The sequence below is a fragment of the Sapajus apella genome, unplaced genomic scaffold, assembly GCF_009761245.1.
Source record: "Sapajus apella isolate SASKATOON/1434 unplaced genomic scaffold, GSC_monkey_1.0 scaffold139, whole genome shotgun sequence".
NCBI classification, from domain to species: domain Eukaryota; kingdom Metazoa; phylum Chordata; class Mammalia; order Primates; family Cebidae; genus Sapajus; species Sapajus apella.
In genome coordinates this window covers 1,905,327-1,923,312 of record NW_022437079.1, presented here as the reverse complement: position 1 = coordinate 1,923,312, position 17,986 = coordinate 1,905,327, and the positions used below count along the sequence as shown (strand labels likewise).

The 17,986-nt window shown below is 50.1% G+C and overlaps 1 protein-coding gene across 2 annotated transcripts in view; it reads right to left on the bottom strand.

Annotated features, from left to right (window-relative positions):
- Positions 1 to 17,986, bottom strand: part of RASGRF1 (Ras protein specific guanine nucleotide releasing factor 1) — a 127,581-nt gene that overhangs the window by 76,987 nt on the left and 32,608 nt on the right. For both annotated transcript variants that reach the window (XM_032263844.1, XM_032263845.1), the window contains exons 3-5: positions 16,622 to 16,769; positions 8,576 to 8,668; positions 5,842 to 6,095 (exon numbers count right to left, since the gene is read on the bottom strand). In XM_032263844.1, coding sequence (XP_032119735.1) covers positions 5,842 to 6,095; positions 8,576 to 8,668; positions 16,622 to 16,769 — 495 coding nt within the window. The remainder of the gene's footprint in view (positions 1 to 5,841; positions 6,096 to 8,575; positions 8,669 to 16,621; positions 16,770 to 17,986) is intronic.

Sequence of the window (17,986 nt, the reverse complement as noted above, 5' to 3'; positions counted from 1 at the left end):
TTGGCTTATCTGTGACTGCTTGGTTGTAACAGAGATGGTGTGTCCCATAAAGTCTAAAACATTTACTTTCTGGCTCTTTACAGAAGAAAGTCCACCTGGCACTGTGCAATATGAATGGTGGCCCTAGAATTGTGCAGTGCACCGCTGGTGCAGCTGTAATCTATGGCCCTGTTCCTGTACCCACTCACATTGAGCAGTTAATATAGTGGGAGACCTAGGCACAAAAAGAAATCTTTATTTAAGTGTGAGGCCTGCTACAAAGGGAAGCATAGGGGCTCTGGGACAGCACGACCAGGGGACATAAGCCAATGGTGGCAAGGGATGTGAGGGTGGTCAGGGACACGGCATCCAAGGAAAGAGATGAAGGAAGAGTAGGAAGTTGCTGTTGGAAGGAGAGTAGGGTAGGAAGAATGTTCCAGCAAAAGAAGTGGTCTGATTGCAGGACATGTTCATTCTGCCTGGTTCCCTCCCTGTGCCCAGAAAGGCACGACGTGCCCAAGGCCAGTCCAAGGCAGATGGGGTGGGCAGAAGCAGGACAGAACCAGGCCCCTTCACTCTTGCCCCCACACCCTGCTGGCTGCACGGTGCCAGTCACTCATCATGGGTTCCAGGACCTGCCCCTCTTCAGCCTCCAGCCCATGTGGATAGGATGAATTGATTGTGGCATGCTCCCCTGCTGAGCATCATCATTCCTTCAACTCAGGGCCCCAGGCAGCCACTGCCAATCAGTCAGCACAGGCAGCAAGACACAAACCATCTGCCACCGGGACGGGATGCTTCTTGTCTCAGGCAACACCTGTGGTTCCCAGCACACGGTGCTGGGCATGGTTTTTATTAAAGGGAAATAGCCTGTCTCTAAGCTTATTGTCTTGGCTGAACAAAGCCTGCTGCAAACGTTTAGCTCAAAGATCTTTTTCCCCCTATTTGAGAAGTACACAATTAACACCCTCCCCAGCTCTGTAACATCCCTGATGAATCTGCCAACCTGGAGACAGGCTTCTCTCTTCCCAAGGACCTTTTAAAATGAGCTTCGGTAAATTAAATCACCAAATTAGCATCAGGTTTCTAATATGGCTGTATATTTCAGCCTAAAAGCAAATCCAGGGAGAGCTACGTGTGGGAAAGCTTTCCAGCAAGTGGGCTGGCAGCTCCACCGTAACTTATGACACAGAGACCTCAGTGCTGTGGTCTGAATCAGGAAGAGTGGATGAATCACGTCCTAGATCAGCCCCCACAGTGTGGACAGCAAGTGGAAAGGTGGGGCTCACACACTAAAGGGAGTTCTACAATACAGGGTGCGTGCCCAGGCCTGTGCTGTAATGACCCACCCTCATCAGAACTGGGGCAAGGAAAACAGGTTGCTGGAGAGGATTCCAGCTCATTATTTAACAAGGCAGGAGGGGAAAGCTGAGGCCTTACCGTGAAATAGATCTAGGTTACAATCCCAGCCTGCCCCCACTCGCTGTGTGCTAGTGAGCATTTCCTGCCACTTCTCTGATCCTGGCTCCAGCCTCATGGGTGCCTCTCAGGATCAGAAAGGAAGCAAGCCAACTGCTGGCAGAGTGCCCATCACAATGCAGGTCCCACAAAGCACTGCTGTACTGTGGGAGGGGCAGTTCAGAAGCTTTGATCTTGCAAAGCGCTGAGTGGGGGCTGTTCTAAGGTTCACGAAAAAATAATTCCAGCTGTTCCTTATGCTTGCAAAAAAGCATAGAGCTTAAGACAGCGAAGCTTGTGTTGTCCCCAAGTGACTATGTACAAGGCGAGGATGACCTGGGGGCAGTCATGTTCCAGCTCTTCCTACCCACCCTGACCCCTGGGGAAGGAAAGATTTTTGGCTTGCACCTGTTTGAGAGCAAGGGCCAGGTTAGAAGAGAGGAAACAGCCTCATCAGACTTTCAACCATTGATATAACCACCAGGGCTTCTCACTTAATCTAGGAACAATAGAGTAAATTACATTGACTAATTTTTGATATTGAACCAGCCTTGCATTCCCAGGATGGATCCCACTTGGTTAGGATATATTACTCTTTTTATATATTGCTAGATTCACTTTGCTATTTCGTATCTATGCACATGAGGGATATTGGGCTGTAGTTGTCTTGTGATGTATTTGGTTTTGATATGAGGGTAGTGCTTACTTTGTAAAATGAGTCAGAAGTGTTCTTTCCATGTTATATTTGATTTTGATTTCTTGCAGGTGCATTATTATGGAGTACTTGGGCCATGCTGGGCTCTGTGCTAAACACTTAACCTGAAGTCCCTCCTTTGATCTTCCAATGACTGTAAGAGGCAGGTACCATTCCTGGGGCAGCCTTTTCTGATGACCTTTAGGGTGCATATTCTAGTGGTCTTGAGAATTGAACAGGCTGCTGCTCTTTTCCTGGGATCAATAAGATTGCTCAGGTAGGCAACAGTTGGCCTTGGGCCCCTTGTAAAGAAGGTGAAATGGGCAGCATCCTTGCGATGAAGAAGTGGCTACCTGGGAAGATGGGGATGGGTAAGGGAGCTTCCCAGGCTGAAGTCTGTGGAGGATGCCACTCATCTTTGTTCTAGGCAGGCATGCACACTGCCCAGGAGGCCCTAAGGGCATCACATTCATAGTGTCATGATTCAGAGCTGGAGGATCTTACAGGGCATCTAATTAAACTTCGAAACCCCTTTGATGTTTCTAACAAAGAGTTACTGTTCTGAATTCTTACTGTGATGGGGAGCTCATTACTTTTCTGAACTTCTGCCTCCGCGTCCACTAGCCTTCAGTTTTCCAGCCCCCTACAAAGCACCAGGGAAGTGTGCTCAGATATACATTTGCCTCTGCCGGTAGGATGCGACCATGTGCTGGGTGGTCATGCCTGCTCAGGCCCTGGAGTCCCTCCGTGCACACTTAGCCTCTCCACCAGCCTCCGAGTCCCCCTCCACATGGGAGAGGGGCTGAACTTCCTGAGACAGACCTGACCATGACAGTCTCTGCCTGAAACGTCTAATGCCTCTTTCCTGCCTCCAAGATCAAGTCCCACTCTCACCTTTAGGCCTTCACACATGCTGTTCTCTCTACCTGGAAAGTCCTTTCCTCCTCCTTCCCCTGTATACTCTCTTGTGTCCTTAAAGACCACCTCCTCCAGGAAGCCTCTTTGGTGGTTCTCTCACATTTCATGGTAAACATCTGGTGGATCATTCGACTCGATGGTGGGGTTTGCGTGGTTCACTCTGTATACGTGAACTCAGCACGCAGCAAGGCACTCTGTGTTGCCTGTTTGTTGAATGAGCAAGTGGATGAGCGTCCTTGCCTTTGGTGGGGCTGCTGGCGAATCATTCCTTCCATCCCGAATCATTGCTGGGGCCCCACCCTATGGACTGCCTTGTATTGACAACTGAAAGGGGAAAACAGATTTGGGTAAATCTTTCCACTTGCCCTGCTAAAGGATTCATGGGTCGATCTTGAGGTCTATCCTGTTTATTTTTAAGGTCACTGTTGGAAATATCAGCTTCATGAAAAGGCAAAATCCCCCTTTCCTCCTTCTCATTTGTTCTGCATTAAAGGTATCTGACCTGATCTATTCAGTTCTTTAAACATAAAAATATAAAACCATGTTGTGATTTCTTTTTCTGAACAACATTTGAACAAATGCTGTGAGCTGGCATGAATGTTCTCTATCAAAGATTCCAGGTCAAAAGAATTCTATTTCAGATCAATCAACGAAGTACAGTAAAATTACGAAAATGTAACAAACACAAAAGGGCACCACTTAGTGATGATGATAAATGGTCACCAGAAGTTTGCAATGGCAGCCTAAAATGCAAAAAAAAAAAAAAAGTATAAACAACATAGAACCATACCACTGCTCCTGAAGTGAACCTCAAATAAGGTGTCATAGTGGAGATAAACAGGCAGCCACCTCTGTTTATCTCCAGCTTCCCATTTTGGTGCCATCTGGGACAGTAGCAACAGCAGTACCTGCAAGCTTGTTGGAAATGCAGTCCCCTGGGCTCCACCCAGACCTACAGACGGGCTTGTGTTTGAGAATCTGTGAAGTCAGCTGAGCTATCCAGGGTTTGCTCAGCAAGGAACACGTTCTTCCTATTTTTCAGCCACATTCCAGGTCACTGAATCTAAACAACCCACTTGGAGTTTCTGGGTTAAGTGTTACCTGATTTCACTCACACACACACAAAATTCATTTTTTTTTGTTTTAGTCAATGCACAAAAGCATTTATTGAATGTTTAAAAACCTGATCAACATTCCTATTAAAAAGCAACCTTGTGGAGTCCCATGATTCAGTCTTGAAAAGGTCTCATGAGGCCAAAAGCTATTTTCCTCCTTCTGCCTGCTTCTCTCCCTTTCCTTTTTTTTTTTTTCTCTCTCTCTGTCCCCCATATTCTGATGCCTTGTCCACATCTATGGTGTCAACCTGTCCCACCTCAATGACTTTCAGTGTCTTCAGCCCAGTCTCTCACCTGAGCCTCAGACCCATGTCTGACTCATGACCTCATCCATTCCCCACCCCAGGGTGGCCCACAGTCCCCTCACACTCAGCACATCACACTGTCAGGGAAAGAGGGAGGGCACAGGGAAGGTGGCCCTGGGTCCCAAATATCCATGCAGAAGGTCTGGAGAAAAGGCTGGTTGAGATTAGTGAAATGACTGAATGCTGGATATTTGAAAAGAAATGTAGTTGAATGAACATCTAGGGAAACATAATGATTTACTTTAATTCTTAGATGACATTCCATTGTAAATAGCACACTGTTTATATGTCTTCATTTTTGTTGCTCTTATCTAGTTCATACAATTTTTTTTGAGATGGAGTTTCGTTCTTGTTGCCCGGACTGGAGTGCAACGGCATAATCTTGGCTCACCACAACCTCTACCTCCTGGGTTCAAGTGATTCTCCTGCCTCAGCCTCCCGAGTAGCTGGGATTACAGGCATGTGCCACCACACCTGGCTAATTTTGTATTTTTAGTAGAGATGGGGTTTCTCCACGTTTGTCAGGCTGGTCTCGAACTCCCGACCTCAGGTGATCTGCCCACCTTGGCCTCCCAAAGTGCTGGGATTACAGGTGTGAGCCACTGTGCACAGCCTAGTTTATATAATTTTATCACCCACCAGAAAGCTCATTTAAATAATTTCCTAGGAAAATCCTTTTAAAAAGAAGACGACAGCAGAAGAGCGGCTGTCAGCGCAGCCTTCTGAGGAACTACAAGCCCCAATTACTGTGAGGGTCACCATCTGGGAGAAGTGACTTCTTTGTAAGGCATGCGGATAACATGGTCCACAGCAGAACTCTAAGACACCTGAGAATTCTAAATTTCAACCTGGCCTCCGGGTCATTATGATGGTATCAAGGTGGAAGAATAAGGTATTTTATGTTTTGTAGTTCGGTTTAGAACTCCTAGACATTGAAACCAGGGTTCCTTAACTGTGGCACTACTGACATTTTGGGTGGAATAATTCTTTGTTGGTAGGGGACCATCCTGTGTATTGTAGGATATTGACCGGCACCTCGCCTCTGCCCATGAGATGCCAACAGCAACGTCCCTCAAGTGGTGACAATCAACGGTGTTTCCAAACATTCCCAGTGTCCCCTGGGGAGCAAAACTGCCCCAGTTGAGACCCACTGGTTTAGACCTATACTTTAGGAGCCTACATTTGTTCCCCTGCCCCGGACCCCACATTTTTGGGGTTGGTGGTTTGTAGCCACGTAATCTCGGGCACGTCTGTCCTGTCTGGGCCTCATCTGCACTCGGCGGGAACTACATGAGAGAGCGTGTCAAAGCTGAGCTGCGGCCACTGCCCACTAGGCTCCTTCCCGCCTTGGCCAACTTCTAGGGGTGCTCACCTGTTCAGGAAGATGCTGCTGACGTCGTCATGCGTGATGGGCGGCTTCTTGGAGCTGGCAGCCATCCGCAGCGGGCGCAGGAAGTTGTTGACGAGGATGTGCAGCTGCTGCACGTACTCGGCCTCGGCCTCCAGCATGCTGAACACCACCTGGTTCCGCTTGCGCATGCTGTCGGCGTGGGGGGACCGGATGTAGTCCTGGATGATGGTCTTCCACTTCCGCCGGCACAGCCAGCCGCGCAGGAAGCTCTGCACCTGCGCAGCAAGACCGGCGCGGGAGGGGCCTGTCAGGGAGGCCGGTCCACGCCTGTCCGTGCAGGCTCTGAGCTCCCCCAGGGCAGGGACCAAGGCTTTGTTCTTCCTACGCCCGGCCTGTGGCGAAGCGAGCGCAGCTGTGGCCCGAGCCTGGCTCTGCAGCCCACGTGATACAGGGCAAGTTGTTTGGTTGCCGTGAGTCAGTTTTCCCTTCTGTGAAATGGGGCTAAGGAGATGATGGCTGCATGGAAAGTGTGGTCCACAAACTGGACCAGCATCTCTGAAGAGCTTGTTGGAAACGCCGATTCTCAAGCCCCGCCCCAGACCTCTGCAGTTCAACAAGACCCTGGGTTGCTTTGGAAGCATTCACTGGAGGAGGAGCCATGTGGCTCCACGTCTCCATAACGGGAGGTCGCCCGAGGATGAAGGGTTGCAGGGCTGCACGGGCGCGGCTCATGCCTAGTCTTGTCTAATGACTTGCCTGAAAGCCCAGAAGTTTCCATTAAAGCTCTTCTGGATAGAGGGTGATTATCAAATTGAACAGAACATGGAAAATTAGTTAATCTCATCCTTAGCTCTCATCAGCGGCTTCTGAGTCCTGGTGCCTGCCTGGAGCCTCTCCTCCTGACTCAGTAGGGAAATGAACAGAGACACTTAACTCAGTTGCCTGGGAGCTGGGCTGCTTGGAGTGGCCTCGTGTTGGTAAGAACTTGGGAAAGGGCCTTAAGTCACATATGCATGGAGAGTTGTTTTAAGCTGTACAGGCTTCCAATCAAGGGGCCCTCGAGCTATGTGCAAGCTCCCGGTCCACACTGGGAGGAAGGGTACTGGGATGAGCCACTGGGGACCAGGCAGAGGTGCTTATGCAATATTCTCCACTGAAAGGGTCACGGTCTCCGAACAGCAGGCACAGGTGTCCAGGTGCAGATCTGCTGGCTAGGGATGGGTGCCGTGGAGAGCAGAGGCCTGCCCAAGCCCCAAAAGCTATCTCTGAAGGTAGAAAGGGTTTTCTCAAAGAGGGAGGTGCTTACTCTGAGGTTCCAGGAGGGTGAAAATAGAGCAATGGGAGGTGAATGTCAGCTGGCCTTTAATAAAATGTTGTAACCAGAATGCTCCAAATACAGGGGTGAGCTGGGAAACTCACTGGGGCCGAAGCAGAGAACTCAGATCAGGGCATCTCTGCTCAGGTCGGACTTGGCTCAGATCTGGGTGGCAATCCCAATGCCTGTGGGGCCCTGGCAGGTCCTAGGGGTGCATGAAGCTGGCTGGGGGAGTGGGGGGAATGTCATAAGACGGCACCTCTTGCCTGGGCCGGCTGCTATCTTGGGCAGGAGGTGGCCTGGGGCTGCTGGACCTTCTGCTTTTTAAGGAGACAGTGTGTCCCAGCGGTATGGCATCTGAAGCTTGGCAGCCAAGGTTGGAATGTTACCCTGTAAATACTTAACTGTGTGACCTTGGGCAAGTTCCTTTGCCTGTCTGTGTCTCAGCTTCCCCATATGTAAAACGAAAATAATAAAACCTCAGAGGATTTTAGTGAGGATAGAATTAATCTGCATAAAGCTCTTAAAATAGGGTCTGGCACATAGAAAGTAGTTAATTAATGTTAGCTATTTCTATTCCTGAGAAACCCAAAATCCAGATTTTTGTGTTATGTGTTTGCTTTTAAAGCACTGGCAACAAACTTTTAAAAATGTAAACCAAAAAAAGCCCACCGTGTAGGCTGAAAATCTCAAACACGCTGGTAAGCTGAACTTGGCCCATGGGATGCCATTGTGCAGTTTCTAGGGATGGCATTGGGGTCCTTTTACACATTCAACAAACAGGATTCCGTGGTTTCACCTATTTTTCTTAGGGTGAGTCAGGCTCCCCTGCCTTGAGTCTGGCAAGCTACAAACACAGGCCATGCTCCTTCCTTCTGCCACACCACCCAGGGTGGCCCATGGTATGTCACTACCTGGCCACTGGGCAGATTCCTGGTAGCTTCTGAGATGTCGGTCCCTTCTGAACTCTAATAGGGGAAAAGCAGTGAGGTCTGAAAATGGCTTGGCTATTGTGCCGTGTCTGCTGGGGACTCAGGAGGTGCTTGTGAAAGGTGGTGTGTGCATGGCAGGGAGTGGCGGTGGAGAGGTGGCCCTGGGGGTCTTGGTGAGGTGCATGGCACTGTGAGGAAAGCAGTCAGCTGAGATTCCCAGGCCTGAGTTTCTGTCCTGGCTTTCCCCACTCCTCCCTCTTGTGGAATCTCAGTTTTCTTACCTATAAAATGGGGCTGAACCACTCTACCCCTTAGGGATAACCAGAAGAAATCACTTGACAAGGTGCCCTTCAGGGATAAGGGGGTGTGGGCTCTGCCTTGGAGCTGAGGTTGGGGGATGGGGGGCACACCCTGAGGACAGCGGGACTGTGGGCGGATACTGCTGAACCTGGGCTGGCTCTCAAAAGAGAGAGCTCCAAAGAGGGCCACCCAGAGGGATGCCACAGACCTTCTTAATTTTCTTGATGTCACTGTCTTCATCGTTGGGGGCGACGGTCTGGGTGGACTGGATGCGCTCATTATCCTTGAGCAGAGATGCAATCTGCAACAGAACACAGGGCAGCCAGTGAATGGCACTGACTCCCAGAGGCCCCAGGTCTTTGGCTGGTGGCCAGCGGGCATAGGTGGCAGCCGAGCACCCTGCCTCTTCTTCCCCGAGAGCCATGATGCCACAGCTTGCAATTCTGACTCCGTGCATCCAGGTCATAGAACCAGACAGGCCCCAGACATCTGTGAGAGGCAAGCGCTGCACGGGGTGCAGGTGGACACCTGGGTTCCAGCCCAGCTGGGTTGCCACCCGGAGTGACCTTGGATGAACCCCTTCTGCTCTCGGGGCTGAAGCCACCCAACGTGTAATCTCAGAATTTGGCTTAAATCTTTGATTCTCCTCCCTACTCCCCAAACCATCAGTCCCTTTATTTTACAATTTTTGCTGTGAAAAAACACATGTAACATACAATTTACCATTTTAACCATTTTTTTTTTTTGAAACAGAGTTTTGCTCTTGTTACCCAGGCTGGAGTGCAATGGCGCGATCTTAGCTCACTGCAACCTCCGCCTCCTGGGTTCAAGCAATTCTCCTGCCTCAGCCTCCCGAGTAGCTGGGACTATAGGCGTGCGCCACCATGCCCAGGTAATTTTTGTATTTTTAGTAGAGACGGGGTTTCACCATGTTGACCAGGATGGTCCCGATCTCTTGACCTTGTGATCCACCCACCTTGGCCTCCCAAAGTGCTGGGATCATAGGCATGAGCCACCATGTCCGGCCCATTTTAACCATTTTTAAGGGTATGATTTGGTGGCATGAAGGACATTCACATCTCTGTGCCACCGCCACCATCATCTACCTCCAGAACTCTTTGTTTTGTAAAACTGAAACTGAGTACCCTTCAAACGATGACTCTCCATTCCCCTGGGAACCACCATCCCACCTTCTGTGCTCTGAACTGGACCTCGCTAGGTACCTCATCTAAGTAGAATCGTGCGGTGTTTGTCTTTCTGTGACTGGCTTATTTCGTGGTGCATTATGTCCTCAAGTTTCTCCCACGTTGTAGCATGGGTCAGAGTTTCATTCCCTTTCAAGGCCGAGCAATATCCTCTTGTGTGTGTAGACCACGTTTTCTTTTTTCATTCTCTCCATTGATGGGCATCTAGGTAATCCCTTTATTTTTCAAACAAAATTGTGTCTGGATATAAATCAGAGCAGGTGGCTCTGGGCGAAGCCCCGCTGGCCTGGCTCTTTCCTTCCTGGGCAGCCCCAAAGCACCTCTCAGAATCAGAGGCCTGTTTCAATCACAACCTGCAAACTGCTGGCCTAGAAAAGTGGAACAGCTCTTTGAATATCTAGCTGCTCTAAACATCTCCATTTGCATAATTTGGGGATCACAGATGTCGACATAGCTGCAAGAACAAAACCAAGGCTTGATGCCTAGGAGAAGGTGCCCCCTAAGCTGTACAGTGGCCAGGGACCTCTAGGATTCATCCCACGGACAGGACAGTGGCGCATCCTCCCACACAGGCCTCGGTCCGTCTGGCCACTCCAATTCTGTGAGTTTTTGTTTTGTGTCTTGTAGCAGCTGCCCCCAGCACACGGACTTCCCTGTGAAAATGCTGGCATTGCCTGTCCACTCTTCTGTCTTTGCTGTGAGCTCTAAAGGAGAAGAGACTGCAGCTGTTTCATTGATTAATGTGCTCCTGGTGCCTAGCGCAAGGCTGGGCACTCAACACATTCTTGTTGTCTACACAAATAAGTGAATTTTTAAAAAATCAGAGCAACAGCAGCAACAAAAACATTAACCAAGGGAAAACACCGCGGTAACTAAGCCCGGCATGTCTAAAGATAGTAGCTCGGGGGATTCTACGAACACAGCCACAAAGCCCAGTGCTGTTCTCTCTTGGAAACACATGGCTTTGTCCCCTCAAGGCCATTTGCTGAACCACAGGATGAATGGGTGCTCATAATTGAGCGAATCAAGCACTTTGAAAGTGAAATGGAACAGTTACCCGCTCTCCACTCCCTGGTTGCCAAAATTATCCCAGCCAATGATTGAAGAGTGGCTGAAAATATCTAACAGAAATAGCGTGGAGATGGGCTTTTCTCCCCACCCTCCCCCTTTTTGATTCTTTGAGAATATTTGCACATTGAAATGATGACTGATTCTGTGATCTGGAGTCTCAAGGGCTAAGGAACATGGAAGCACACGTGTGTGCACACACGTGCACGTGTGCACGCACACACACACGCACACCCTTGGACACTGCTCAGTCGACACCTTTACCTCCGGCCTCTTCTCACCTCTGTACCAGGATGCTTTCTTTGCCAGTTTTGGGATTGGCACATAGCACCCCTTTTAACTTTAGGATGGTGATATGTGTGTGTATGTGTGCTGGGGTTGGGGCAGTGGGCTGCGTTTAAAGCTGATGGTGCGCTTCTCAGATCGAGGCATTCCAGGACATCTACTCAACAGGGACCAGGGCAGAAAATACATGCAATTAGGTCAGGCACCATGCTACATGCGCCAACAATAGTGACAGTTTTGGAGTCTTTATTTAAGGATCAGGCTGAGTGGGCAAAGCTCTGGAGGGCTGCAAGCCTGGGGACTCTGCAAAAGTCTTGAACTATGTCTAGTCTTGGCGCATTGCAACTAGGAGCCAATATTGGGATAGTGGTGGAGGTTACAGTAAGCTGAGATCGTGCCATTGTGTTCCAGCCTGGGCAACAAGAGTGAAACTCCAACTCCAAAAAAAAAAGAAAATAAAAAAGAAGAAAAAGACCCCTCAAAACTGATTCCAAGGCTAAGTCTTCATTTTGAACCTTAGGGGAAAGATCTGTGCAGTTTCCTCCATTGTCAGCCTTCTAGGATCTGTGTGTTCCCATGCCAGTAAAATATTACAGCCACCTGCAAACTCCTTTGCTGCCCTTTAGGGCCTGTTTTAGCTCTCCAAATTTACTTCCAATTGCAAATGTGAGAGAAACAGCTATTAAGAAAACAAAATCACGCCAAACTGAGCATTCTAGAGGAGGGGAAGAGTCTTTCAGAGGCAGATGTTCCCTTGTTTTAGATGGTTCCTTGATGGGACTTTCTGGTAATGAAAGGGAAGGCCTGACAGAATTGTTTAGAAGGGAGAGAAGAGATTAAGTTAGCAGTGGATCGATGGTTTTACTTAGTAAAGTTACAGGTGCGTCGGCATGATCTCCTGTCACAGCAATGGCTAGGGGTGGGGACCACAGGATGGAGAGTACAGACGGAGAAGAGATAGTCCAGCTTCAGGGATATGTGGCCTGTGCAATCTCACAGAGCCCCAGGCTTACAAGGGCCCAATGGTTGGTTTAAGCTTCTGTAATCGCTGTCTTGAAGTTTTTAAGGGGGTCACATTTCCTTTTGCACTGAGCCTTGCAAATTACATAGCTGGTCGTGAAAAAAGTTGTAGACAACGATATAATGGTAAATTATAAACGGTGAAACCCTCTGAAAGGAAGACTGACTTGCAGCATTTGTCTGTTCCCATGATGCCAACACTTGTAGCTCAGCCCGTTTCAAGCTACCAAAGGTCAAATACCTAGCTAGTGAAATTCTTGAAAATCTAACAGTTGGCTCTTGCAAGCTGGTGGATGGAGTGTCGGATAGTGACCAATGGCCAATGGTAGAAGCAGGTTCTGGCACATCACTGGATGCAGGGGGAAGATCTTGATAGTGAAAGAGGTTATGGACAAGAACAAAAATGGCACATAGGAGTGTGAGGAGAGAAGTCAGTGTGTGAAGAGGAGGCTGGTGAAGGATGCTGTGGCAGGAAGGGCTGCGTGACGTGAGGGCAGGGGTGTTTTCTCTTCATTTATGAGCTGTTTGCTGTTTTAATAGTGGAGTGCCCCTCCATTCTGTTACATACAAGAGCCTGTGTCATGGGTTGTGGGCACTGGAGGAGGAGTCTCTTCTGATTCGTTGTTGGGACTTTGGCAGATACCCTTTTCTCTCTCTTCTTGGACATGGTGAGATTGTATTTCCTAGATCCTCTGAAGTTGGGCATGGTCACGTGACTTGCGTCATTTAATGTGATGTAAGCAGTGTGCCATGTGCCTTTCCCCAGCCACGTGACTGGTGAATGTCTTGATGGCGGAAGCCTCCTTGGCTTGTGTCTCAATCACTTGAGGATTTTGGGGAGCAGAGTCTTCAGAACTCTCAATGGACACACAGGGTGAGTAATCAATCTTTGTTGTTTTAAGACATTCAGATTTGGGGGTTGTTTGTTACTACAGCATAATCTAGCCCATCCTCACAGAGACAGGTAGTGACCACCCAAGGGGTAAAAAGCATTGAAGACTGAGTGGAGGCAGCTGCCGTGAGAGTGGCAGTGATAGATCAGGGGAGCGGAGTGTGTATGGCCAGGGGAATGTAAGTCCCCAGAAATCCTCAGGAATATGTGGGATGGGGCCTGAGGAAGCACATTTGGCCATCAGAAGAGAGGTGGACCATGAGAGCCTGGGGCCATCCAGGCAACACTGTCATTCCTGAATATACACCCTGGCATCAAGGTCCTCTCCTTAGCAGGGAGGGAAGGCTGCCGTGGGGCAGGCTTAAGCCAAGGATTTCAGCCAAGAGATCCAGTGGTGCAGGCGAGGGACTCTGAGTAAGTCCCTTCCTCCCATGGACCTCAGTCTTCAGAGTCCTCCTGGCTCCAGCAGTCTAAGACCCCAGGCCCTCCTCACTGGTGTCACTCATCACTCACCTGGCTTTTCAGTGTGTCCTGCCCACCTGATGGCCAACAGGAAAGAGCTCTGTTTCCATTCTGCTAGAGCGCATTCAGAGCTAGCAGGTGCCTCTGACCTGCAGGACATGTTTGTGGATGTGTGTATATCGGGGGCGGGGTGGGGGGAGAGACTAAGAGAGACCAAGAGAGACACTGTGGCCTGAAAGCTTTACCAAGCTGGTCCTTCTTTCAGTCTTCTTTAAAAAATCTTTGCCCTGGAGGGTAATACACTCAATTGGAAGCATTGTTCCAAAAATTCTCGCCAAATGGGTCTCTGCTGCCACTTTGAGATACACACACACACACACACACACTCTCTCTCTCTCTCTCTCTCTCTCTTTCACTCTCTCTGTCATGACTGATCTGATTTCTGCTCCCCAACATTACAGAGGCTCTGCCCTTTGCACCTACACCCGTCCTCTGACCTATGACCCCCGACATCTTCCAAGTCCACATGTGACATAAACCCACACCTCCGAGGCTGTGAAACAACCGACTTCTTGACTTGGGTTCACACCACAAGCCCTGCCACGGCACCCACCACACTCTACCACAATCAGACCCAAAGGCAGAAACTTCCATCTTTCTAATGCTTCCCGCAGAGCTTGACAACCATTCATTCATTAAGCCCTTATTGAGTACCTACTATGTGCCAGGCCAAAAGAAGGAGTAGCAAGCAACACAGCCCTGTCCTTATGGAGTTCCCATCAGTCCTGTTGGGGTGACAGACACGCATGGAACCTGCTCTCACGTGGAGAGCTGAGTATGGAAAAGCCATGGGAGCAGACAGCAGGGAGCACCCTCCGGGCCAGGGGTCCCCCAGGGGGAGGTGTTTGAGCTTGGTAGGATGTCACCAGGTAGGACGTATGGGGATGAAAAGGGCATTCCAAACAGGAACACCCTGTGTAAAGGCCAGAGGCAGGAAGTACACTGGTGCGTGCAGTGACCGGACAGGTGGTGTTTGGGAAAAAGATGAAGTCAGTGGTAGGTGATCTCGAGTCTTCAGTGAGTGAGTGAATGAATGAGTGAATGACACGTGGACACCCTCCATCATGAAGCTAATAATCTGGTACTGGGACTAGACTCCTTCCTTAATCCCTTACAGGGGTTCAGTTTGGATTTAGGGATCTGTGTTGGGTGAGGTCTGATACCAGAATGAACTGGGTGGGCTGGAGAGGGGACATCCCTGAACTGCACTCTGGGAGCCCTGTGGGAAGAGGCAACCAGGAGAGTGGGAAGACTGGTAAGCAGAGAGAAGACCTGGGTTCGTCCCAGCTCTGCCGCTTCCCAGCTGTGTGGGCTTGGGCAAGTGACTGGGGCTCTCCCAGCCTGGCTCCTCCTGTGAAACACAGGCACTGATCCTATCAGGATGGCTATGGGGACTGAAGGAAGCGTGCCTTGAAGGTGCCTGTCATCAGCCTAGCAGAGGCGTGTCAAATCGGGAATCTTTTTGAGGTTGTTACTTTTAGTTCGGGGCTTGGCTGCTGCAGAACAAGGTGGAATTATTGGCTTCAGATCTTTGAACATTCCAGGCAGAGCTAGATTCACAGGTGTGATTGGGTCCTATGCTCCAAAGGCCCTGCCCTTGGGATTTCAAGCCCTTTTGTTGAGATTCTTTTTTTTTTTTTTTAATTACTTTTAAAAAATATTTAAAAAAATAGAGATGGAGTTTCTCCATGTTGGTCAGGCTGGTCTCAAACTCCCGACCTCAGGTGATCCGCCCACCTCGGCCTCCCAAAGTGCTGGGATTACAATGTGAGCCACCACACCTGGCCGAGATTCTTAAAGTAGTTTTCTTTTGGGGTTGCACTGAGTGAGTGGAATCTGATGGGACCATGAGCACACCTCGGGGTCTTGGACCCTTGGCGTGGTCTACCTCCCGCGCTGTCTCAGCTCTGTGGATGGCTTCTGGGATGCTTATTCCCCACACTCTGGCATCCCAGGCCCCAAGACCTCTGCTACCATCTGCTCAGGGAGCAACTGGTTAAGTCAGCTGGGGAGACTCACAGTCCACCATCACCCCGACCCTCAGCAGGTGCCTGGACATAGGTGTCCCAGGGCAGGGCGAGGAGACAGCCATCCCTGCTGCAGGCTGGCAGTGCCAGGGTGCATTAGGGGGGTGACTTGGCAGGAGCTCCTTGCTCTGGTCCCGCTACTGAGCACATCCTGGCAGTCAGGACGGCGGAGGCTAGGGGTTGAGGCTGGGTGCTCCCAGAGGCTAGGGGTTGAGGCTGGGTGCTCTGCGCCCACCATGAGTTAGGTCAGGAGGCTGCGGGAGGGGAGATTGCCTTCCCTGGCCTGGGCCTTGGATTTTCACCTTGTATCAGACCCTGCAAATTAGATACCCAGCTGACTTCAGGAGTCTGTGTTTTCATTTTCCCCTCCCTCAGTGTAGAGTCCATGGTCCTTATATGATATGGCCAGATGGTTCTGAGCATGCTGGTGAGTTGATTGAAGATCATTCTGTGTGGGGGCTGATAGCCGGTGAGGGCTGTCTAAGAGACTGAGAGCTAGTGCTTCCCTAGGTTTAATGTCAATGGAACCACCTGGGCTATTGTTAAAATGCAGATTCCAATTCCGAAGGTCTGGGGCGGGGCCTGAGATTCTGCTCCAGGCTAAATTAATGCGGCTATTTCATGGACCATATTTTGGGAAGCCAGGTGCCAAGAGGCTTAGTCTGGCAATAATGCCACCTCCGGAGTGGTGGCTAGTGGGCCCCTGCAGGAGCTCTTATCAAGACGGGTGGAGGGAAGGGGCTGCCTTGGAGGTGAGCAGGAGCCACACTCTAAGGACCTCCCAGTGGCCCTGGACCCTCCAGAGTCTTGGGCTAAAGATGCAGCATGCTCAGTCAATATAGTTGCTGACACAGTAACTAGGAGCTTGCCCATAGGAAATCTCACTCGGTCCTCACGACCTGGTTTGGTGTGTATAGAAAGCCCTGTTTTACAGCTGCAGAAACTGAGGCACAGGCACGTTGAGGGACCTGTTCCAGCTTGTTGTCAATAAGCGGCAGAGGTGAGATTTAAGCCCAGTCTGACCACAGGACCTTCTCATTCTGCCAGCGCCACCACGTCTTAAATTTGGAGCCTAGCAGAACTGCAGCTGGGAGCTGGTTCCCCTGCCCATCATATTACCCCTCCGCAGCTCCCCCACCACCGAGCCCGATCCTTCAGGAGCCGGAGGTTTGAGCTCTTGTGCCTGGGGCTAGGCCCCAGGCCAGCCTTCTCCGCCCCACCCAGCCCGCAGTCACCTCTGCCTTCAGCCGCTCGATCTCGATCTCCCCATCCTCGATCTGCTGCCGAAGCTGCTTTGCTACGGTCTTCTCCGTCTCCACGATCTGCAGCAGGTGCAGATACTTCTGCATGAGCGCCTCATGCTCCGTGGCCAGGGTCCGGTAGCTGTGGACGGATGGACACGGCAGGTGAGATGCTGACTACTTGTCCCCTGGCGAACCAAGCAGGGCACTGACCGGGAGAGGGGCTCACCCACCCACCTGCACTTAGCAAAAGGCCCCGACTCCAGCACTCTGCAGGGTGGGAGGGCTTAGCAGGGTGGAGCTGGGGGCAGTCAAGGCAGGGAGACAGCTAGAGGAAGGCGGGGCGGTGGGCCAGAGCACAAGCCTGATCCAGAAAGCACGTCTGCATTCTTGTTCCCACCCACTTTTAAAGACAAACAACAGTGCTAGAAGACAGAATGCTTGAGTTTGTAAAGTAAATAAGATTCTGCACTTCTCTTATGAAAATGAATATCAGGTTTTTAAGTTTTTCCCACTTCCCTAGGGACTTAATTGTTTTTCTTTGCAAAGGAAATTTAGCTGAGAGCATGAAGGAGTCTGTTTTTCTACCACCACACCTCCCGCCACCCCACGGGTGTGAAAATTCGGCTGCTTCCATCAGTCTCTTCTAACTAATGGACCCCATCAGAGTGCCGCAAAACAGGCGCCACCCTCGTCGCAGCCTGCTCTGCCAGCATCCCTCCCTCCTTCCTTCTGTCCCTCCTTCCACCCTCCATCCATCCTTCTCTCCTTTCCTTTCCCCCCTCCCTTCCCTTTCCTTTCCTTCCCTTCCTGTCCTTCCTTCCTTTCATCCCATCCTTCTATCCTCCCTGTGCAGGTGTGGTCTTGGAACTTGGGATCACAAAAGAGCAGTTATCTAATTTCACACATGAAGAAATGGAGGCCCAAATCACAGTCCATGAGCGTCCGAGTTGGAGCTAGAGTCGGGCTGCAGCCCCTGACAGTGCGTTTGTACACCCTTTAGCGGTTTGGTCTTCCAGTTAGGCATACAGTTTTCTCCCTTGAAATCACGCTGTAAAATGCACTTGATGTTGCATTTTATACCTTGCTGTATATAAACACACACTCCCCACAGAGGCGTCCCGTAATACCGGAATATTATACATACAGCGCGAGAGAACATTGTGTCTCTACATGATATTAATACACTCCAGTGCCTTTTTTCGTACATAGGAAGTATCTATTATGTATATGTAAATAAAAACTAAATTGGGAATATGTAAAAATACTTAATACTCAATATGGCTGTGGAAGACAGCCAGTGTCTCCCTTGACACACACACACACACACACACACACACACACACACACACACACACA